General features: G+C 46.0%; 1 protein-coding gene across 6 annotated transcripts in view; it reads right to left on the bottom strand.

Annotated features, from left to right (window-relative positions):
* TBC1D19 (TBC1 domain family member 19) overlaps positions 1 to 24872 on the bottom strand; it is a 99572-nt gene that overhangs the window by 67467 nt on the left and 7233 nt on the right. For 5 of the 6 annotated variants that reach the window (XM_045019759.1, XM_045019758.1, XR_006579980.1 and 2 more), the window contains exons 2-4: positions 21843 to 21915; positions 11911 to 11956; positions 8790 to 8865 (exon numbers count right to left, since the gene is read on the bottom strand). In XM_045019759.1, coding sequence (XP_044875694.1) covers positions 8790 to 8865; positions 11911 to 11956; positions 21843 to 21915 — 195 coding nt within the window. The remainder of the gene's footprint in view (positions 1 to 8789; positions 8866 to 11910; positions 11957 to 21842; positions 21916 to 24872) is intronic. The other variant, XM_045019760.1, reaches the window with a different exon arrangement.

Genomic DNA, 24872 nt, shown 5'->3' on the forward strand with positions numbered 1-24872 from the left:
CTTCTCTTAGCTCCTATTTTCTCACCATTAGTTTCTTTCTCAGGCTGGTATGCAGAAGAAGGGTCTGGTTGTACTAACATATAAATCAGTATCAATATCATTTCTACTTCTGAAGAAGGTCTCAAAACCATTGATGATACTGCATCAACAAAGCTGAAATGAAGAACAGCTATCTGTTACAATGCAGCCACTATACTCAGAATGCTTAGAGTCCTAAGTAAGCTTTCCTGGCTCAACATACACTGCACCGAGATCATCAGAACCACCCATCCTGTCTTTTGGAACAGATTCCTCAAAACCCACATGCCATGCAGGTTCTCCCCTACACCCACAGGTAGTTTGGCTCATCAGATATGTTGTTTGTAAAAGGATCAAGAACGTTTCAAAGTAAGGGGGAGGAAGACAGAGTAGAAAGACAACAAGGAGCCCAGTGGCACCTTGAAGAATAACAGATTTATTTGGGCATAAGCTTTTGTGGGTAAAAAAACCCACTTCTTCAGATGCAAACAAGAAAGAAAACTGATCACCTTTTCTGTACACATTACTGTTTCCCAGAGGCTCCACTGTGTCTGACCGGTGTGTTGGCACCAGAGTAGAAATATAGTGATGCTCCACAGCTCTCTTCAGTGTCTCAGTGCTACACTTCAGCTCTGCCATTTCAACTCTTCAGTATATTCAAAGAAGTAATTTAAAGGAGTTGATCAAGCTGAAACTGAGAACTTTTAAATAGTTTCAGAGAATAGTCACCCCAAAAAAATGAACATTTCACTCCTTGGAAGCCTCTCTGTACTCATTAGAGACCTATCACACATACTTTGTTTCAGACCTATAGAAAGTATTAAGGATATCAAGAGCAGCAAAAAAGTGCTCTTCTTGGCTCAATGAATTATCCTTAAATAGATTTCTTAGCTAATAAAGTCAGGATCTTCCCCCAGGCAGAAGAGAACAGCAATCATGTTTGTTGTTTATAGACACCGCTGGATATATCACAACTCTGCTTAAAGCTGCTTTGACTGAGTTCTTGACATTTTCTTGCTCCAACTACACACTTAGAACAAAAGACAGGAAAATTAAAAGTAAATCTCTCAGACAGAAAAAAGATCAGGAGGAGAAAAAAACCCTCTTTTGTGAACATTCTGTCGTAACAAAGGGTATGTTTTCACTGCAGAGTTACTCAGATGTTCAGCATCGGAGTTAGCCTAGCTCAGGTGCAAGGAGCCATACTGAAAGGCCATACTCAAGTTACTGTGTTCTCACTGATGCCACACACACCCAGATTAGATGGTGTTCCTAAGACTTCTGGGGCATATCCCAAGGTTCTTAGCGCTACCATAAGCTAAACTGCTGTATGGTTCTTTCCCAGTGAATTGTGAGAGAACCAGTCTGTCCTTCTGGGCACCGGGACATTGTGGAAGGCACTGGAGGGACTACCAGCACTCAAGTGGTTTAGCCTACAACCTCACTGCAGCCTGAGTGAAAGCAGCATGTGAGCTCTAGCCCAGTGGCTCTCAGTCTTTTCCAGACTACCGTACCCCTTTCAGGAGCCTGATTTGTCTTGCATACACCAAGTTTCACCTCACTTAAAAAATACTTGCTTACAAAATCAGACATAAAAATACAAAAAAGTGTCACAGCTCACTATTACTGAAAAATTGCTTACTTTCTCATTTTTACCATATATTTATAAAATAAAGCCATTGGAATATAAATATTGTACTTACATTTCAGTGTATAGTATACAGAGCAGTATAAACAAGTCCTTGTCTATATGAAATTTTAATATGTGCTGACTTCACTAGTTCTTTCTATGTAGCCTGTTGTAAGACTAGGCAAATACCTAGATGAGCTGATGTACCCCTGGAAGACATCTGTGTAACCCTGCTTGAGAACCACTGCTCTAGCCTATACCCCTAGCTGAACCAGCTAGCCCACTTTAAAACACCACCAAACTTGGATTGGTGCGTTTTGTGTGTGGATCGGAGCCAGGTTAGGGGCAACACCCAAGTAAGCGCATGAGTTAGATATGCATTGAAGACTTATTCAAAGACATCCACCAGTTAGGGCAAGTGATGGGCAAGACTATCGCACTGTCAAAGCGGCAAGTTCTGGAGCCATCAGCAGTAATTAGAAATAGAACGCAAAATACTTTACCCCACTAAAAATCTCTTTCAAAGCAGCAGATAGGGCTTCAAAAATCATTTTGCTGAAGGGCAGCAAGAATCTCAGATGAGTTCCATCAATCTTTCCAGAAATTTAGCTTTAATTTAAAAAAATTCTAGTAATTATGACTGCAAAGATAATCTTTAAAATGTGAACTGAATGTAAACCAATGTAGTGCTGTCTTCCTCAGGATGCAGACAATTCTCAATGGCTCTCTGCAACTCAAAACTCCCTGTACATGTTATTTTCATAACTGCCCATTAGTAGGAAGCATCCAGTACTAGCCATGAATATTTGACTAGATGGAACACTGGTCTGAGCCTGTATGGCAACTCCTATATTTCTTTCACTCTACTGATGAGAGAAAATAATGTTGAGAATTGTTTAAAATTAATTTTCCATCCTGAATCTTAGCTAGTAAAGAGTTACTATTTTTTGCTTTTAGAACTTTCTTTCAGCAGAAAGAAAAAGCCAACTTTAGGAACAAAGGAAAAGTTGTTACATTTCCCTTTATGAATTCTAAGCAACTTTGAGAGATTATGTTGTTTTTCTTTTTCTTTCAGATTCTGTTTTTCAAAGAGATTCTGAAGAAGGAAAGGCAGATTGACTTTTATGCAGATCTGCAGGTGCAGCATCAGAATCATTAATATCTAGGGCTACCATTTTAGCTTTCTTTAGACAGTGAGTGAAGAGCTACTCTCAGTAGTAAACACAGGCACCAACTCCGTCCGTGCTCCGGGCTGGCCCACGCTCACAGGTGCCACCGCACCCCACTGCTCCCATTGGCTATGGTTCCTGGACAATGGGAGCTGCGGAGCCAGTGCTGAGGGCAGGGACAGCGCACACAGCTTCCCTAATCACCCCTGTACCTAGGGGCTGCAGGGATAGGCTTGGGGTTACCAGCTCACAGTGCAGAGACTTGCCACAGGCTGGATGAAATGAAGCAGCAGGCTGGATCCAGCCCACAGGCCATAGGTTCCCCACCCCTGGTTTACAATTTAAAGCTCTGATTCTGCAAAAATAAATTACTGTACTTAACTTTCCACACATAAATAGGCCCAGTGAGTGCATAAACCTTTGCAGGATTAGGTATTTAAGCCCTAATCCTACAAAACAGTAAACATCCTGCAAAATGGTCAGAGCCCTGAACTACTATTTAAATCAGTGGGAATTGACGACATTGAGCAACTCACAAAAGGGCTGATCCAAAACCCATTTAAGTCAATGAAAAGATTCCCATTGACATCTGTAGGCTTTGGATCAACCCTGAAGATACTTCCCACATTGCAGGACGGGGCCCTACATGAATCACATAACAATGAGAGGTAGTGGATGGGATGCAGTAAAAAAAAAAAAATTATATATATGAAAAAGCAATGATAAGTAGCATGTGTATTGCTGATTCCATGATTTGTAGTTGGTTCTATTTTGTTATTGTCACCACCCAGTAACACTTTCCCCTAAGAGGACTAGAGTTCATAGGGCTTTGTCATAAATTGCTACCTCCCTGGAGAATCCTCCTTTGGCAGTTAGCAGTACAACAAGTGTACCAGCCTCAGTTTCCCTTTCAGAGTCCATAAAAATCATCCAAATAGTTCTTCTGAATTTGTATATACATCTTGTGAGGTTAAATTATTACAAAAATTCTACACACATAAATCATAAAAAATGTCTCACAACTATAGTCCAGAATTTCCCAACACAGTCCAAACAATGTATACAACGAACTAAGTATAGCTCTGGCATCTGGCATCATGCTCCAGCTCTCCAATCCATCTCCAGCATCTCTTGCCACACTTCACTCCCAGTCTTCAACCCTCTCAGACCCTCTGGCTTCAGCTCTCCAGCTCAGATAGCCAGCAGGCATCTCCCTCCCTCTGCCTTCAACCCTCTCCAGCCTTCTGTGGCCATGGCTCTCTGGCTCAGGAAGGTCATCAGGCATCTCCCTCTGCTGGCTTCCTGGCAATTCCTCATGCCTTCCAGGAAGGAGCTGCAGAGAATTTTCTCATCCTTGCAGCTTTCCTCAGAGACCTCTTCCAGTTTCCTGATTCCCAGGCAGCTCTCCCTGCCCTTTCCTCACTGAACCAGTTGTGATGGGTTTCCCCCTCTTCAGGGTGCCACCTGGAACTGAGATACCACTGAGCCTGCCTGACCCACCAGCCTGGGCTCCCTTTCACCCTGTAATGCTGTGACAAAATGCAGACATGCTACTGGTCTCACACTTTCCCTATCTGTGTGCTGGTGACACACTCAGCTCCAGAAACACACAGACACTGAAATCAGATCTGCATGGAAGGCTCAGCTAAGGAATTGCCCGGTACTCAAGTGCATACCCCCCTTGAGAGGATAAACCTAAAATTGTACCATCTTGCGCTGCACCGAGAACTGTATGGTGTAAGCTCATGAAATTCGCCCCTCCCTCAATGTGGAGAGGGATAGACAGAGCTTTCTGCCCCAAGTTATGATTTCTGCACACATTGGTTTTAGACAAAGCCAAACAAGTTTATTAACCACAAAAGTTAGAGTTTAAATGATTATAAGGGATAGCGAATAGATCAAAGCAGATTACCTAGCAAATAAACCAAACACACAATCTAAGCTTAATATACTAAAGAAACTGGTTATAAGTAGCAAATCCTCACCCTAAATGTTTTTAGGCAGATTGCAGAGATTATTAAAGGCAAGCTGCACTTGCTTGCAGCTTAAAACTCCAGATATTCCTTTCACAGGCCAGACTACTCTCTAGCCTGGGCTCAGCTCTTCTCCCCTACTCCAGTTTTTTTGTTCTCAGGCGTTTCCAGCAGTCCTCTTTCTTGAGCAGGGAATCAGTGAAGAACGAACCACAATTATGTCATTCCCCTGCCTTAAATAGTTTTTGCATATGGCTGGAATCCTTTGTCTCCCAATTTGATTCTCACCCCTGGTCAGTGGAAAAACACTAGTATTATCATGGAGTCCAGTACCAGGTGACTTTGTCACATGTCCCTGCAGCCATAACTCAGAAGCTGTTTGCAGCATCTCCAAGAAGGCTTCTCAGGAAAGCTCCTCCATGGGTGATTAGCATCTTCTAAGACCTATTGTTCTCCCTAATGGGCCTTCCCAGCCAGCCATCTAGACTGACTGCATTCTGTCTAGTGGGCATTCCCCAGTGTAAACACATTTGTAATAGATACATAGACAATATTCTTAACTTCAGACACAAAAATGATCCATGCATCCAAATCATATTCTGTAAATCATAACCCTTTCAAAAACACTTCACATGACCTATCTGGCATAAAACACATCATAGTTATGCCATAATCATATCATAACAGTATCTCTATGAAGAATATGGGGCATAATGCCACACCAATTAGCTCTCACTTGCCCCTTTTCCTGACTGACTCAAACTCTGTCCTCAGGCACTCCCTCATTTATACTGCCCAGGTGCCCTCTCTTAAAAGCCAATTAGGAGGTAGCTGCAAGTCATGGGTGTACCGGCCCTCCTCCCTCTTAAAGGACCAGTGTCACCCTGTGACTGGCTTGTTGAAGAAGTGTATTTTAAGGAAGGATTTGAAGGGGATTAATTCAGGAAAGGTGTTCCAGGCACAGGTGTCCACATAAAAAAAATCAACAGGACTTTTCCCATGCATACTCATTCTAGAAGAGAAGCTGCCATTTCATAAGCAGAACTAGGACATGTAAAATACTAATATTTGTTATATATGCTTTCATAACAGTAACTACATCAGTGAACTCACTGGCATACACATTATATACACATTTGTCTAATTTACAGTATTTAGTCCATACCAGGAAAAACTATTATTTTCAATATAAGTAAATGAATGTGACAGCTTATTAATTATTTGTTAAGTGCTGGCAGTATGCTACATATTACACAATACACAGTCTCTGTCCCAAAGACCTAACAAACAATCTAAAATACAAGACATCAAGTTAATATACACTGGAATGAACAACAATTTGATAGAATAGGTAGAACAATTTACTGAATGACTTTTGAACAATACTACAATACATTTTAAGACGGGTTGAGTTACACTGTGGCATCCTTCCAAATCACAGACCTTCAGAGGTAAGAATGGTGATTGTCTTTGCACAGTCTTTAATGTGGAATTTGTGTAATTATCATTACAGATAAAAGCAAGCAGTTGTCTCATTGGGTTTGACACTAGTCAGAGCTATATGCACAAGAAAGAAACATCACCAGCAAATCATTGGACCAAATACCAACTCTACAGGTCATGCCAGAGCTAGATGTGGAGCCCACTATAGAAGAGCTAAGCAAGACCACTGATTTGCTATCGAGTTGCAAAGCTTCTGGAAGAGATGGCATCCCAGAGGAAATCCTCAAGTGCGGGAAAGACAGCCCATTACCATATCTTCATCAGCTGCTACTTAAATGCTGGAAAGAAGGTTAGGTACCACGAGAGATGTGAGACACAAACATCACCACTTTGTATAAAAATAAAAGGGTGACTGCAACAACTACAGGGGCATCTCGCTACTAAGTGTAGCAGGAAAAGCTTTTGCAAAAGTCATCTTAGTGCACCTACAACAGCTGGTGAATTGTGTCTATCCTGAATCACAGTGCAAATTCAGGGCTGGAAGATCAACAATAGACATAATATTTTCTCTGCATCAACTCCAAGCAAAGTGCAGAGAGTAAAACCAACCATTGTACATTGCCTTTGTGGACCTAACCAAAGCATTCGACACAGTCAGTAGAGCAGGTCTATTTGCAATACTAGAAAAGACAGAATGCCCACCAACCCTGTCAAGTCTTATACATTCATTCCCCAACAACATGAGAGCAACCGTCCAGTTGATGGGTCCACTTCCGACAGCATTGAAATGAAAATTGGCTTGAAACAAGGATGTGTTCTTGCCCCTACACTCTTTGGAATCTTCTTCTCGGTACTTTTGAACTGTGAGTTTAAGGACATGGAAGATGTAGTGTATCTCCACACAAGATCAGATAGGAAACTATTCGACCTGTCCTGATTTAAGTCAAAGACCGAAGTAAAAAAGGTGCTAATCAGGGAACTTCAGCTGATGATGCTGCCCTCATAGCCCACAATGAAAATCTACTACAAGAACTCATGGACCACCTTTCAAATGACTGTCAGGCATCTGCTCCCACCATCAGCATCAAGAAAATGGTTATATTAGGACAGAGGGTTCCACATGATCCTTCCATTACCTTAAGTGCAAGCCAGCTAGATGTAGTCCAGAAGTTCAGCTATTTAGGTTCTAGAGTGACCATCAATCTCTCACTGGATGAAGAGCTAAACCTTCGCATTGGAAAGGCTGCCGCCACCTTTAGCAAACTAACTAAAAGAGCATGGAACAACTCAAAGCTTACCATCAAGACCAAAATGCTAATATACTAAGCACTCTGATGTATGGTGGGGAAACATGAACAACTTATACTCATCAGGATAAATGGTTAAACAGTTTCCTTCCACCTACATTGTTTATGCCGCATACTCAATACCAAATGGCAGGATAAAGTCACCAACGCAGAGGTTCTTCAAAGGGCAAAATTACCAAGTGTGACAGCCCTGCTCAAGCAAAGATGACTGTGCTGGCTGGGTCATCTGAATAGGTTGCAAGACAGACGCATACCCAAGGACATGCTATACGGGGAGCTATCAGAGGGAACAAGAACAACAGGACGTCCCAAGCTTTGCTATAAAGACACATGCAAGCAAGATATGAAGGAATTTGGAATTGATCCTGACCAATGGGAAATCTTGACAAGTGATCGTAACAAGTGGCACCATGATCTCCATCAGGGTATCAAAGTTCATGACAGAAGCTGGCTCCTACAGCTTGAAGAGAAAAGAGCCCATAGAAAGCAAGCAGTTCCCAACCAAAATACATACATTGCAATAACAGCCAAAGATCATGCAAAGCTCGGATTGGACTATTCAAGTCACATGAGACTTGCAAACAATCTACATCATAGGCTGCAATTCTCACATCTCTCGCAGATGAAAAGATGCCAATTTGATGTGTAATTTACTTGTAAAGCATCATGAATAAATCAAACAAGGAAAGTAAAATATTCTCTCTGTGTTCAAGATCCTCTTTTGAGCTGTCTACCTATATTCCTCTTATTCTCCTGCATGTTCACTTAGTTCCTTCAGCTCTAGACTTCTGCCTGCTCCTTTCACCATCTTTTCAGTTTTCTCCATGCTGGATAATAAATCTTTCTTGTCTGGAAATGCCATCACCTGGGACAGCATCTTTCTCCTTTTGCACCCATTCCACTACCTGACTCTTCAAAATCCCACTTCATTAGCCATAAATAAAATGACAAATACCTCCTAAGCTTTTTTTCTAAATCATATTCTATTCTGTGAACCATTCTATTTTCCATGTATCTCTGTAACACTCATTGATTGACCATTGTACCCTACTTCAACCATATTCTACTTTAATCTATGGATGCTGCCATTATGAAATACAACATACATTCATTTTTATACCTAAACACTTATAATTAAAAGTTACAATTTTAAATGTACAAAGATTTTTTAAAATTGCATGGTAGACATATACGGCATAAACTAAAATGCTCTTGTTGAAAACAGACAGATAGATGGATGACAACCAACCTGTGCTTTCCTCATGTAAACTAAGGGTTCCTTCATGTGCTCAGGGGGTGCTGCAGGATGACAGGGTGAAGGGAACCTTAAGAAAACAAAATTATGTTTTGAACATTCAGATTATTATTAAATACATTGATGTCTTTTGCTCTTCAGAGTAATCTTTGAATAAATTTTCTCAACTCTATAATTATTCTGAGAAGCAGTACAATATATGCAGTAATAATTCTAAACCCATGGTCAAACCCCAACCTTAAAAAAAATAAAAATCAATAAGTGAAATCCCAGTTCCTATATTTGCATTATAGGTATTCACACTCTTAATTAGAAAAGAAAAAGCAAAGGGTACTGTAAATCTCTGGCATGGTTGAAATGTGCACATTCATAAACTCTGTCTTTGGATAAGACAAAGAACAATATTTTTGTGGATGGTAATCTAAACTTAAAAGATGGGATTTCTCATAAAAAGCAGTCTCTTATCTTACTATGCATGTAGAGTACTTCAAGGACGTAAAATAAATATTCAAGGCTGTAGACAAGATTTTTAACATAAATAGAACGTTTTGTAAAAACAACAGTTAATGACATCACAAATATTCATGAAAGAAATCAAATGTTTCATAACATTTTTAAAGCAGAATTACAGAATAAGATAATGTCTAAACAAAATTATTTTTTCTTTCCAGGAAACGGTATTTCTCAAAAAAACAAGTTCAGTCTGTAACTTGATTAGTTTTCACAACTGAACGTGTCCAAAGTAACTGCAGAATTTTGGAGCGCCTATCTCAGCAAGCTTGAATCTCTAGCCATAAACTGCATAGCAATAAAAATATAAAAGCCGCAGGAAGGGAAGTAGCTAGTGGAATGAAGAACTGTCCAGACAAAATGCAAAATATGAACACCAAGAGATGCACTTCAGAAGTAAGACAGACAAGCAAAATCCTGCAAAAATACTAGTAAAGAAATAAAAGATAAAGTGTAGGGGGTCTAGAGAAATACCTTTTGTAGGTAAGAAAAAAAATGTCTGTGCTTTATATGGTGGAAAAATTTCAGTGACTGAATGTAACCCTGGGATCCCTTAGTTCAAACAGGCAGAGGGCACATGAGATGCACAGTGTTTTACAGAGATCCTCTGGATTGGATACATGCATGATTGTTCACCAAAGGTTAGCATGTGAGGCCTCTACTGAGAGCCATTAGCCCATTAGTTGTCATAATCATTGCAAAATGTATGTAAAGATAATATTTAAAGAATTACGTATCTAAAATTACGTTCTTAAGATCTCGGAATTAAGACGGATAACCAGGCGGCAAAATACCTCGCAAATTTTCCTTTTAAGCAGAAGCTAACAGACATCTATCTCCTTGTCTGAGCATTTGTGTATTGTATGCCTCCCAATGTATGCCTATTGATTTACTAAGCCACAGGTAAAAGATGAGATTATAAAACCTACAAGAGAGGAAATCTACAGGAATAAACAAACAAACAGAGTGGGTATCTTGTCTATGAATAAAGATAAAGGATTGTTCTGCTATATTTTGAAGTGAAAAGCGACAAACAGAATCCCTCACCAAGGGAGGCAAATTGACAGCATGCTTGTATCTCATGAAAGAAGGGTCACAGCTAACTTGGCTATAAAGTGCTGTAAGGATCTGGGTGAGCAATACTCTACAAAACATGAGAGTACATTGTTAATTAAGTCTAGGCTCTAGAATGCATGTTATGATTTTATTTTATATGTACCCATTTGTTTCCTATACTACTTCTTGCTACTACTACCACCACTTGAATCTCTACACTTTATTAAACTAATATTTGATTTCACTATAAACATATCTAAGGGCAGTGTGTCAAGTGAAGCAGTGATCTGAGATAGAATTGGTAAACTGGGATGTACTGTTTCTTTGGAAACAGCGAATCTGTGAATATTGAGTGTGTTCAGTAGACCAGAATCTGAATGCTCCAGGGAGACACTTAGAGGGCTTGAGGGTTTGAAGTGTGCCAATCGCTAACCTGCAAAGTGACAGCACAGCCTGCGAGGCCTAGACGGGAGTGTTTGTGTTACCCATGGCTAGTGGAGTTGGGATCTGACCAATGGCAGGCATAGTCAAAGCTTCTTGATGCTAAGGCCAGGTAGGAGTGAGGCACCTCACAGTCCTGGGTACCTCCAGGAATCCTCACATTGAAACAAGAACAAGTCGGCTGAACAGAGGTTCAGATGTTTTCAAGTGTGATATAAGCAACAACCATCAAATTAGAGACTGACCTTGTACACTTGGAGAAATATCTACATCTTAATACTAAAGCTTTTTTATCAGGGCTCTAGAAGATGCAGGGGGGAAAAGAAAATCAAAACAAGCATGTCCTTTTTCTGCTGCTTTGTCCCTAAGTGAACGTAATCACAATTTGTATTACAGCAGTGTCTTGAGGTGCCCCAAACATCATAGGGTGCGAGTGTTCTAGGTAATGTAAATGCACTTGAGACAGTCCTTGCTCCAAAAAACATACAATCTACAGGCAGACAAATGGTCTAAGAAAGGATGTAATCTTACCCCATTTTACAGACGGGGAGCTGAGGCACAGAAAGATTAAGTGACTTGCCCAAGGGTAGAGCCAGGAATTGAACCAAGGTCTCCTGAGTCAGTGCCATAAGCAAAAGACGATTCTTTTTTTCAACATTTCGAGTACGCTTACGGAAATAAACTCAACATCTTTTAATAAAAGCAAAACTAGAAAGCAAAAGACAAAAAAAAAGAAAGAAAAGAAAGAAAAAGAAACCCTAGAAAAAAAATCCAAAAATTTTATTTACTTCCTTGTTTGCTCATCTGTGTCTTCAATGGCATCAGTATAGATCTTGAAGGAGATGATCTTGGTGAGGTTTTTAAGAGCCTAAGTGACTTAGGCACCTACATCCCATTTTTAAAAGTAGCTTATGCACTTACAGCCTAAGTCTCATTGAAAGTCATCCATTTTGGGGGTAGAAAAAGAAATCTGTGATGTACTAAAAATATAGGAACATAATTATACCTCCCATATACATAATGGTCTTGCAAATAATGCAGACATATCATACAGACAGATATAAATGTAAATAAGCATATATAATAAAAATACTGAATAAAAACTCACACATTGAGTTCACTATAAACAGCATTCTGAAGCCTCTTTTCCCATCCTGTTTAAATAAAAAAAAGAAAGAAATTGGCAATCATTTCATAAACAAGTAAACCTTTAAATATCTGAAGTACGACACAAGGGAATCTTTCAGATTCACTAAAGTTTGTGGTCTTCAATTCAATTTCACATCTACTTAAGTTCTCTCTCTTTCAGACTCTCCCTAAAAGGCACAGGAGGCAAGAAGTAACTACACTAATGGAAGGTTGAAACACAAAAGGCCAAAGTTGAAAAGTTGCATGTGCTCCCTTATCTCTGCCCCCAGTTCAATGCTTTACAATAGCGTCTTCAGTTATAGAATCACACTTATTCTCATATAATATCATATACATTTTTAATGCAACCTTAGATACAATATAATACTTCTTTAATATGTTGATTATTGTATTCTTCAGGGCAAATGAACTCAAGCTCTTAGCATATGTAGGAGACAATTTTCAGATTCAGAAATTTGACGTAACAACTAGGTGGTCAGCCATTTGGGATCTGGTGTTGACCAACACGGATGAATTAGTTGCAAACACAAAGGTGGTTGAGAACTTCGGAGGAAGTGATCATGATCTAATAGAATTCAAGATCCTAAGGAAAAGAGGACATGAGAACAGCAAAACAAGAACACTGGACTTCAAAAAGGCAGATTTCAATCAGCTCAGAGAAATAGCAGGCAAGGTCCCATGGAAAGACCAATCAGGAAGAAAAGGAGTTGAAGGGGACTGGCAGTTCCTAAAAAAGACGGTTACTCACCTGTAGTAACTGTTGTTCTTCGAGATGTGTTGCTCCTATCCATTCCAGTTAGGTGTGCGCGCCGCGCGTGCACGGCATCTCGGAACTTTTTTACCCTAGCAACTCCGGCGGGCCGGCTGGGCGCCCCCTGGAGTGGCGCCGCTATGGCGCTAAATATATACCCCAGCCGGCCCGTCCGCTCCTCAGTTCCTTCTTGCCGGCTACTCCGACAGTGGGGAAGGAGGGCGGGTCTGGAATGGATAGGAGCAACACATCTCGAAGAACAACAGTTACTACAGGTGAGTAACCGTCTTTTCTTCTTCGAGTGATTGCTCCTATACATTCCAGTTAGGTGATTCCCAAGCCTTACCTAGGCGGTGGGGTCGGAGTGAGACGTGGCGGAGTGTAACACCGCGGAGCCGAAGGCTGCGTCGTCTCGAGACTGCTGCACCAACGCGTAGTGGGAGGCGAAGGTGTGGACCGAAGACCAGGTGGCCGCTCGACAGATGTCCTGGATCGGAACATTGGCCAGAAAAGCGGCGGACGAGGCGTGCGCTCTCGTCGAGTGAGCGGTGAGGCGGCATGGTGGCACGCGAGCAAGCTCGTAGCAGGTCCGGATACAAGCAGTGACCCAGGAGGAAATGCGCTGGGAGGATATCGGCTCGCCCTTCATGCGGTCAGCAACCGCTACGAACAGCTGGGGCGAACGCCGGAAGGGCTTAGTCCGCTCGATGTAGAAAGCGAGCGCCCTGCGGACGTCGAAGGTGTGCAGCTGTTGCTCCCGAGGCATGTGGCTTCGGGAAGAACACCGGGAGGAAGATCTTCTGGTTGAGATGGAAAGCTGACACTACCTTCGGGAGGAATGCAGGATGAGGGCGAAGCTGCACCTTGTCCCCATGGAAGACTGTGTACGGCGGGCTAACCATCAGAGCGCGGAGCTCAGAAACTCGTCTCGCTGATGTAATGGCGACGAGGAAGGCCGTCTTCCAGGAGAGGTAGAGCAGTGAGCACGTGGCTAAGGGCTCGAACGGGGGACTCATCAGCTTAGCCAGCACGAGGTTCAAATCCCATGTCGGGGTAGGACTCCGGACCGGCGGGTACAAGCGGTCCAGGCCCTTGAGGAAGCGGGAAACCATCTGGTTCGAGAAGATGGACCGACCTTCCACAGATGGACGAAAGGCGGACACTGCTGCCAGGTGAACTCTCAAGGAGGAGACCGCAAGACCTTGCTCCTTAAGGTACCAGAGGTAGTCCAGGATGGTAGGGACCGGGACTACGAACGGATTGAGACCTCGTTGATCACACCATAGTGCGAATCTCTTCCATTTCGCTAGGTAAGTGGAGCGAGTGGAAGGCTTCCTGCTCTCAAGCAGGACCTGCTGAACTGCCGCAGAACAGCCCCTCTCCGCGTGGGTCAACCACTCAGGTACCAAGCTGTGAGATGGAGGGACTGCAGGTTCAGATGGCAGAGTCTGCCGAAGTCCTGGGTGATGAGGTCCGGCCACAACGGAAGGGGGATGGGTTCCCGAATGGAGAGCTCGAGCAGCAGGGTGTACCAGTGCTGCCTCGGCCAGGCCGGCGCTACGAGTACGACTGTGGCTCTGTCCCTCCGAAGCTTCAGGAGCACTCGGTGCACGAGTGGGAACGGAGGGAAGGCATAGAGGAGGCGATCCGTCCAGGGATAAAGGAAGGCGTCCGACAGGGAGCCTGGCGAGCGACCCTGGTACGAGCAAAACAGGTGGCACTTCCTGTTCTCCCTGGAGGCGAATAGGTCTATCTGGGGAAACCCCCACCTCCGGAAGATTGTGTGGACGACATCTGGACGGAGGGACCACTCGTGGGAGAGGAACGACCTGCTGAGATGGTCGGCCAGCGTGTTCTGCACTCCCGGAAGAAAGGACGCTTCCAGGTGAATGGAGTGGGTCACGCAGAAGTCCCACAGGAGCATCGCCTCCTTGCAGAGGAGGGAGGATCGGGCTCCGCCCTGTTTGTTCACGTAGAGCATTGCTGTTGTATTGTCCGTGAACACTGTTACACAGCGGCCTTGCAGGTGCGTGCAGAAGGTGCGACAGGCCAGACGGATCGCTCGAAGCTCGCGGACATTGATGTGCAGGGTGAGCTCCTGGGGCGACCACAGGCCTTGGGTATGAACATCGCCTAGGTGAGCTCCCCAACCGAGCGCTGAGGCATCCGTGATCAGGGTGACGGACGGGCGAGGAGGGTGGAACGGGACTCCGGCACACACAACCTCCGGGTCGAGCCACCAGCTGAGGGACTCGAGGGTCGCCCTGGTGACCGTGACCACCATGTCGATGGGGTCCCGATGTGGCCGGTACACCGACGCGAGCCAAGACTGGAACGGGCGGAGGTGGAGCCGCGCGTACGCGGTGACATATGTGCATGAAGCCATGTGGCCCAGGAGGCGGAGGCAGGAGCGCACTGTCGTGGTCGGGAAGGTGACGAGGTCCCGGATGATGGAGACCATCGTCTGGTGTCGAGCGCGAGGGAGACAGGCCCTGGCCACCGTGGAGTCGAAGACCGCTCCGATGAACTCCACTCGCTGTGTCGGAATCAAAGTGGACTTCTCGGTGTTGATGAGAAGACCGAGCCGCTGAAATAGAGACAGGATTTCTGTCATCTGGTCCATCACGAGTTGTCGAGACTGACCTCGAACCAGCCAGTCGTCGAGATACGGGTAGACGTGTATCTGACGACGTCGGAGGGCTGCGGCAACTACCGCCATGCATTTGGTAAATACCCTCGGGGCGGTGGAGAGTCCGAATGGCAACACGGCGAACTGGTAGTGGGTGCTGTTGACCACAAACCGGAGGTACCGACGATGAGGAGGATAGATTGCGACATGGAAGTAGGCGTCCTTCATGTCGAGGGCGGCAAACCAATCTCCCGGATCCAACGAGGGAATGATGGTCCCCAAGGTGACCATGCGAAACTTGGGCTTGAGCAGGTACTTGTTCAGCTCGCGGAGGTCCAGGATAGGACGTAGCCCTCCTTTCGCTTTGGGGATGAGAAAATAACGGGAATAGAATCCCCTGCCCCGCCTGTCTTGAGGCACTGCTTCTATGGCACCCACGCTCAATAGAGTCTGAACCTCTTGTAAGAGGACTTGCTCGTGAGAGGGGTCCCTGAAGCGGGACAGGGAGGGTGGGTGGGAAGGTGGGGGCGAAACAAATTGCAGGCGGTATCCCGACTGGACTGTTTGGAGCACCCAGTTGTCTGATGTTACTTGGGACCACGCCGAAAAGAAATGGGAAAGGCGGTTGTAAAATAACGGGGAAGGATCCGGTAGGGAGAGTGATGGGCCGTCCTCGAGCATCCCATCAAAAGGCCTGCTTGGCCCCCTGAGGGGCCTTGGAAGCGGCCTGGCCCTGGTTGCGGCGGTTGCCGGAAGGACGACGGCGATTTTGGGTCGGTCGCCAGCTATTGTATGGCCGATATCGTTGCTGATAGACGGGCCGGGAGGGCTGCTGCCGGAAGGACCTGCGTTGCGTCGCCGGCGTGTGCATGCCGAGAGTACGGATTGCAATACGGCCGTCCTTCATGGTCTGGATCCGAGAATCCGTCTTCTCGGAAAAAAGACCCTTCGTGTCAAAGGGTAGGTCCTGCAGCGTGTATTGGACCTCCGGCGGCAGGGTGGAGGACTGCAGCCAGGCGATGCGCCTCATCGTCACGCCGGAGGCTAAGGTCCGAGCTCCGGAGTCCGCAGCGTCGAGGGCGGCCGTGATGGAGGACCTAGATGATCTCCTCCCCTCGTCCAACATCGCCGCGAACTCTTGGCGGGAGGCTGTCGGCAGGAGTTCCGTAAATTTCGCCAGGGACGCCATGATGTCGAAGACGTACCTGGCGAGGAGGACCATCTGATTGGCGATACGCATCTGCAGACCGCCAGCGGAATAGACCTTACGGCCTAGCAGGTCCATCCGCCGCGCGTCCTTCGATTTGGGCGCAGGGGCAGGTTGGCCGTGCCACTCCCTATCGTTCACTGATTGAACTACCAACGAGTCCGGGGTTGGGTGAGTATATAGATACTCATAGCCCATGGGAGGGACAGAGTATTTGCGTTCAACCCCGCGGGCCGTAGGAGGGACGGCCGCAGGCGTCTGCCAGAGCGTGGTGGCATTCTTTTGAATTGTCCTCACGAAAGGCAGTGCGACGCGCACTGGGACCTCTGCCCCCACTACATTCGTGATGGGGTCCTCGTCCTCCTGGACCTCCGCTATCGGTAGAGCCATAGCCGTCGCGACGCGGCGAAGGAGGTCCTGGTGCGCCTTCAAATCTATGGGCGGAGGTTCCTTCGCCGACGCTCCGGCCACCGCTTCGTCAGGCGAGGACGAGGAGGACAAGCCCTGGATGACCGCCTCCGAAGATGGGTCGGCTGTCTGCTCGTCAGGAGGGTCGGGCTGCGCGTGCCCCTGGGGTTCAGGCGGTATGGAACCCGCGCCTGGCGGCGAAGGTGCCGGTCGGCTGAGTGTCGCCTCTGGTATCCTGTGCTCGGACGCCAGGGGTCTTGGGGGGAAGGGCACCCCCTGAGCCTCATACTGGGCCCAGGGAACCCAGAAGCCCCATGGCTGTGCCCCTTGAGGATGTCCCTGTGGGGTCGGCGGCAGGTGTCCGTAGCCCTCTGTCCCGGAAGCGACCGACGCGGGGCGGGATGGCCATGGAGGTGCCGAGGCGCTGACGGAGTGCGCCGCGGAATGAGGCAGTCCGTTCCCGGATGGCAGTGAAGAGCGATGCTGTTCCGCTCGGTACCGAGATGGCGACCGGGAGCGACGACCGTCACGGTGCCGGGAGCTCGACCGGTGCCGGGAGCTCGACCGGTGCCGGGAGCTCGACCTGGACTGAGACCTGCGGTGCCGGGAGCGCCCGCACGAGTCGCGGTGCCGGGAACGGTGCCGGGACGCCGACCTACGCTGGTGCCGACGTGATGGCGACCTGGACCTCGTGCGGCGCCGGGAGTACGACCGGTACCGCGATGATGAGCGGTACCAGGACTGCGACCGATGTTTCGACGGCGATCGGTACCGCGATGGCGAGCGGTGCCGGGATCGCGAGCGACGGGACGGAGATCTGCCAAAGGACCGGGAACGTGACCGGGACCGAGTGTGCCGTCCATGTCGCCTGTCCAGAGACGGTGGCCGGGTCATTCTGGCCGGCTTTCCCGCCGACACGACAGCCCGCACCGGCGGTGCCGGGGGCCGGAGGCTCGGTGCCTCTATGAGCTGAATCAGCTCCCTCGCCGAAGAGAATGTCTCCGGCGTCGACGGCAACCGGGGCTCAACCACGGTCGGTACCGGGGAGCGTGGCGGCGCCGGACTCAACGGGCCTTGCGGCGCTGGAGTCAAAGGTCCGGTGCTCGACTTGTGCACGGGCACCGCAGAGACCGTAGGTGGCGCGACCGATTTCGCCGAGTCCTCAGCTCGGGCCTGAGCAAGCGCCTTCGCCAGCTTAAGTTTCTTTGAAGGCGAAAGCGAACGGTGCCGGGACTTCGTAGCCGCTTTCGGAGGCTGTGGTGCCGCGGAGCCGGAGCGGCTCGGTGCCGCTGGTGCGCTCCGCACCGAGGAAGCTCGCGGTGCCGGCGCGGACGGTGCCGGGGGCTGGAGCGACGCTTCCATCAGGAGCTGCTTTAAGCGGATATCCCGCTCTTTCCGAGTTCGCGGTTTGAAGGTGGAACAGAGCGAACACTTATCTGTTCTATGTCCTTCGCCCAGGCAACGGAGACAGGCGTCGTGCGGGTCTCCGACAGGCATCGGCTTCTGGCACGATGTGCAGGGCTTAAAGCCCGGTGCTTTGGGCATGAGCCCGCACCGGGGGAGGCAAAGGGGGAAATCCCCCCTTTAACCTTATCTTACACTAACTATCTAACTAACAAACTGTAAAAACTAATCACTGAACTAACTATATACAAACAAGAAGCGAGAGCTAGGGTTGTGGAGGACGGAGAGCACTCCACAGTTCCAACTGGCCGTCACGGGCGGTAAGAAGGAACTGAGGAGCGGACGGGCCGGCTGGGGTATATATTTAGCGCCATAGCGGCGCCACTCCAGGGGGCGCCCAGCCGGCCCGCCGGAGTTGCTAGGGTAAAAAAGTTCCGAGATGCCGTGCACGCGCGGCACGCACATCTAACTGGAATGCATAGGAGCAATCACTCGAAGAAGAACATGTAATACTAGAGGCTCAATATCAAGCTATTCCAATGCAGAGGAAAGAAAAGAAGAGCCATAGGAGGCCAATGTGGCTGCAAAGGAGCTTTTTAGCTATCTAAAAAGTTAAAGGGATACATACAGGAAATGGAAGGAGGGACATGTCACCAAGGAAATATACCTGGGAATAGTAGTACAAAATCAGGAAAGCTAAGGCAAAGACTGAGTGACAGCTGGCAAAAAATGTTAGAGACAACAAGAACGGGGTCCTCAAATATGTCAGACAAAACAAAGATCAGATTGGTGCGAGCCCACTGCTCAATGGAGAAGGTGAGCTGGTTTTGGAAGACGACAGGAAGGCAGAGCTGCTCACTGCCTACTTTGCTTCAGTCTTCACACAAAAAATAACAAGTGACTGGACAACAAGCAAAGTTATCATAGACGATAAAGGGGAAGGGATGCAGATCGAGATAAGTAAAGAACATGTCAGAGATCTTCTGAATTAATTGAAGTCAGTGGGGCCTGATGCTATTCACCCCAGGATGCTGGAAGAATTAGCTGAAAAAATCTCAGAGCCACTGTGTCACACGGCAAGTGCGCCACATCCCCTCTTGGGGCGCGGTGAGGGTAATTACTTCCCCGCGGCCGCATCTTTACTATCACCCCTTATCTTGGGGTAGCATGGCTTTGTCTTGGCGTAATGGTAAAAGTCAATATGGCCACTCTCTCTCTCAGACTTGTATGGCCTGATGGCCAGGGTCAGGATGACAGCCCCTTCCCACAGGTCCCCCTACCTGGGCGCTCCCCTCCTTCTCCCCCCTCAGGTGATGGTCCATTTCCCTGACCAGCCGCCAGGCCAAACAGCCCTACTGAAGAGGGCCCTTATACTGACTCTGGCCACTGGGCCACAAGGCTCTCAGACAGGGCAGCTATACAGACTCTGGTTACTAGGCCACACAGCGCTGCTGAACAGGGCAGCCTACCAACTCTGATCGCTAGGCCACACAGCCCTATGGAAGTGGGCAGTTACCCTGACTCTGGCCATTGGGGCACGCAGCCCTGAGAGGGGACAACCCTACTGATTCTTGCCACCAGGCCACACGGCCTTGCTCATACAGGAGGCCACACTGACTCTGACCACTAGGCCATACACCCCGGCCAAACTGGGTAATCATACTGGCTTGAATTAATTCAGAAGATCTCTGACATGTACAAATACAGAGTGCAGGATAACTGGCTTGGCAGCAACACTGCTGAGAAGGATCTGGGAGTTGTGGTAGATCACACCTTCAGCATGAGTCAGCAATGCGATGCTCTTGCAAAAAAACCAAATGCAATTTTGGGTTGCATTAACAGAGGCATAGCATGCAAGTCATGGGAGGTGATAGTAGCGCTCTACTCAGCGCTGGTTAGGCCTCAGCCAGAGTATTGTGTCCAGTTTAGGTCACCAATGTATAGAGAGAATGTAGAGAAACTAGAAAGGATCCAGAAGCAAGCAACAAAGAAGATCAAAGGGATGGAATGCAAGCCACATGAGCAAAGGCAGAAGAAACTGGGTATGTTTAAAAAAGATGCCATAAAAAAAGATGGAGAAAAGTTGTTCTCTCTTGCCACAGAGAGCAGGATAAGGGCCTATAAGTGCCTAAATGTCACCCCATTTTCAAAAGTGAGTTGGTGCCTAAGTCACTTAGGCACTTTTGAAAATTTTATATCTAGACTTCAAAAATGGTAAGATCCCTTCTCTATAAGGTATGTATTTAAATATTATTGAGTATGCAAGGGTTTTTTCCTTTTGCAGTCAGACTTCTGAAAAGTATTATAGAATGTCAAGTTGTTTCTTAGAGAAATTCACAGGCATTGGTGCATATTAACCGTGTATCTTAAAATGACTTCTCATATTACCTTTTCTTATGTGAACTATTTTATATTTTATGCAATTACCCTTAAACAGTCTTAATCAAGTTCAGATATTACTTTCTCCAATTAGTGAATGTATTTTTTAAAAAATATTGTTAAAGGGGTTCTTTAAATGTATTTAGATATACAAAATCTCAATAAATCATTCCATGATTTAGTAGTTTTACAGAACTTAAACTATAAAACATTCAAAAATTAAATTCCACAACATGGGCTTCCCATCCGGCTTTAGTAAATGAATAAGTTTAATAACTACATTTAATAAGTTCCCCACCAACATTTTTATTTACGACTATTATCTATTGAATCCCTACAATGGTGCCTTACATAACACAAAACAGAGACAGTGCCTGCCTTGCAGAGTTTACAATATACTTCAGCAAGGTACTTAAGCATGTGGCTAACCTCAGTGGGACTACTCACATGCTTAAAATTCACCATATACTTAAGTTCCTTGCTGAATCAGAGACTAGAATCCCAATGTCTTGGGTGGACCATTACACATGCTGGATGTCTTAACGACTTCAGTGGGACTCCACTCGGACATAAGATTCTGCCCCTGCTGATGATCCTTTGCAGTATCAGAACCTAAATGACCTGACATGGCAAGCAAAGACATGGCCTGAGAAATGTAGACAAATACTGAGGGTAAGGTAGTGTAACAGAAGTTACAGACACAAGTTTATAAGGTTCTTCAATGTATGACATAATGATCCTTTTCTTCTCTCCCCCTGCACATACCAAAGATGTTAATAAAACCACACCAATGTTTTTTAGAGACTTTATGATTGGAAAGTAGTGATATGAGGTTGCATCTGCACAGCTTTAACTTTGGCCATTTCTTCACTGGAGTAATTAATCATGCTGTCTTAACATGAGAAACAAAAATAGGACATTTAATTTTTGTTTTTAAACAAAGATAGTATGAGCCTTAGTCTACAATGCTTTCAAGCGCTGCTGGTTTGAATTTTTTAATAGAGCATGTAAATTCAATAATCTGGAATTACAGAATATTATGTCTATATTTATTCACAGAAGTGTTTATACTTCTACAGATTCATCAACTGAATTGAATGAACTATTACAAACCTGAGGTCTTCAGAAATTCCTTAATATCTTCCTTTAGTGAGTCAAGTTTAATTTCTGGTTTGTGTAGACTACCCTAATAAATAAAAATAAATAAAAGCAGAGAGGAGAGTAAGCTTTCTATTTTTAATTATGACATTAGAAACATTCTTAGGACTACACAGGTAGAAGTAATATGCACAAGAGAAATGAGTTTCAACTGTTGTGGAAACCATGATCTTAAATTTTCTGAGTTCAGGGCATATGGAATCTCAGCCATGAAATTGCATTTGGAAGATAATAATGGGAGAGTCTGTCAAACAAAGATGTAATACATGGGAACTGTGAGTTGTAGACTTGGATATCGTAAAAGAGAAAGGAGCATAAAAAGATGCAAGAACATTAAAATACAGGGGAGAGAGAGATTTTTTTTAGGCTCCAGAGGAACTGAAATAGCTTATTATAAAAATTCCCACAGCAGCTCCATAATATAGCTCCCTTAAAAGAAAAAAATCCAGAGTTTGAATAAGATTTGTTCAGACTAAACAAATCCTTTAGGGGCTGGAGCAGACCACTACCAAACTTCCAGGCTAAACTCAAGCCTGGTCTACACACAAAGTTGCACCTGTACAACTAATGGTGTAATTTTATATCAATATAATTAAACCAATGCAACTTTTTGTGAGGATTCTCTTTTATATCAGTTTAAACCTGACATATTGATATAACTGGAACCTATAAATTTGGTGCTGGCTAAACTGATATAAGCAGTTTTAAATTGATATAAAGGAGTCCAAAACAAAAGTTGCATTGGTTTAATTAAACCAATTTAAGTTACACCATTACAACGTCTGTGTAGACAAAACTTCGATCTTAAAGATGAAACAAGCCTCTATCTGAGCCAGTCTAACTTCAGTCCCAACCTAAGCCCCCAAAAGCTAGAGCTGGCTTCTACCTAAATGAAGTTTACAAACACAGGTGGATTACTGCATGGCCTGACAGGGCCCATGGCCCAGGGCCAAAACTAATTTGGGGGCCCTGCAGAAGCGCCAGAACTCTGGCCCCAACCCCTGCTTCTCCTCTCACTCCTCCCTTCCCCTCAGCCCTGCTCCTCCTATTCCCCGAGGCCCCGCACCCGGCCCAGCTGGAAGACAAAGCTTGAGGTAAGATAAGCCTATTCCCTCTGCCCCCACACAGAGCTGGCCAAGCCACTGGCCCTGCCCCACACGGAGCTGGTCCAAGAGGGGCCCCCTCCCCCCATACAGCGCAGACCTGACCCAATCCTCTCTCATTTCCCCCCCTGCACAGGGCTGGCCCAAGCCTCACTGCTCACCACCCCCCAAACCCCACCACTCACCCCCCAGACCCTTTTTGGCAAAATTGAGCATCTATCCCATTTGCTCTTGCCAGCTGGCAACAATAAACAGGACAAAGGCCCAGTTTTGCCAAAAAAGTCAGAACATCTGAGGCCAAAATGGGACACAAAATGGGACCCCCTAGGCCGGGGTCCCCAAACTTTTTTGGTTGTGCCCTCTCTGACCCAGGTCCACACCCCTCCCCCGGGAGCCAGGGCCAGGAGTGGTGCCGGATTTGGGGGCCTGGAGCAGCAGTTAGGGGCCGGGAGCGGGGCCGTGGCTGCAGCTGGGAGCAAAGCACCCCTGAACATTGCTCCCTGCCCCCTAGGGCGACGTGCCCCACAGTTTGGGGACCACTGCCCTAGGCTGTGGTAAGAGCCACCCAGGGAGCCTGGTTAACTGTGAGGAGCCCCAGACCCTCCACCTGCTGTGGGCAGGTGGTTATGGTGTCCGAGAGCAGCCCCTAGCACATGTCCCTACCCTCAGGGCACGCCACCCAGGGCAGGTGGAGGGTCCAGGGCTCCCCACAGTGACCAGGGCTTTCTGGGCAGCTCTTACCACAGCCCGGCTTCCAGCCAGGATGCGGGCGGGGCCTTGGAGGGCCCAACTGTTCTTTGTACCTAGAGCCCGAGTAAATCTTAATCTGCCTCTGTTTACAAACTAACAATCTTCCAAGACTGGAGGAAACTTTACAATGTGTTAGCTCCAGCCCTAGTAGGATCTACCTAATCACCACTGCATCTGAGTTTCTCAGTTGGCAGCAAACACTCTTGTGCAGTTTTCCCAACGTAAATGTATTAGTTCAGTGGAAAGGAGAAATCAGCCCTAAAGACATACAGACGCTCCCCGACTTACGCAAGCATTCCGTTCCAGAATGCCTTGTGTAACTCAAATTTTGCGTAAGTTGGAAACATATACCCAACAATTACGCAAAAAAAACAAAACCCCAAAACAAAAACAAAAACCTCCTATTTCTAGCTTATGGAACTTTTTCCATAAGTACGGATTTGCGTAAATTGGGTTTGTGTAACCCAGGGGGGCGTCTGTACCCTGCAGTTGGTTTGTACCTTAAATACCAAGGGAAATGTGAAAGGAAATTAATTCCAATTATCTACTAAGTCTTGCACCAATCAATCCCCCACTCCCTGTACCAGTCAATTTTTTTTGCAGTAGATATCCTCTTCTATACATAATGGAATGATTTCACTCTGTGGCTATTTGGATGTATATTTAATTATATGTATTACTTAACTGGAATAGCTATATACACTTAGAACACTTGTAATCTTAAATGCACGGAAAACTTAAACGTTACTTTAATTTACTTGAGGTTACCTTAATAGGAAACACATGGACCAATAAAATAAGGAATATTAAGTACAAAACATTTCTTAATCCTAATCCTACTTTGAATTAGTATTAAATTTGAATCTCAAAGCACAATTTGACAATTACTACAATAGTGACAATTACTAATTACTGGAAGAACAAATTCTGAATAACATCAAAGTTTCCATTCAGAATAATATTGTCTACTAGGTTCATTTATTAGTTCTTGAGTGATATGGGGGCAGGGAGGTAATTCGTTTTCTTAAATTTTCATTTCTGTCCCTTAGCAAAGCCTTAGGACTGTTCAGAATACTATGGTTTGGAGTATGTACACACTTTGTCCTAATAGCTCACATTTTTTTAGTCCTGG

This window comes from Mauremys mutica, chromosome 5 (genome assembly GCF_020497125.1).
Source record: "Mauremys mutica isolate MM-2020 ecotype Southern chromosome 5, ASM2049712v1, whole genome shotgun sequence".
NCBI classification, from domain to species: domain Eukaryota; kingdom Metazoa; phylum Chordata; order Testudines; family Geoemydidae; genus Mauremys; species Mauremys mutica.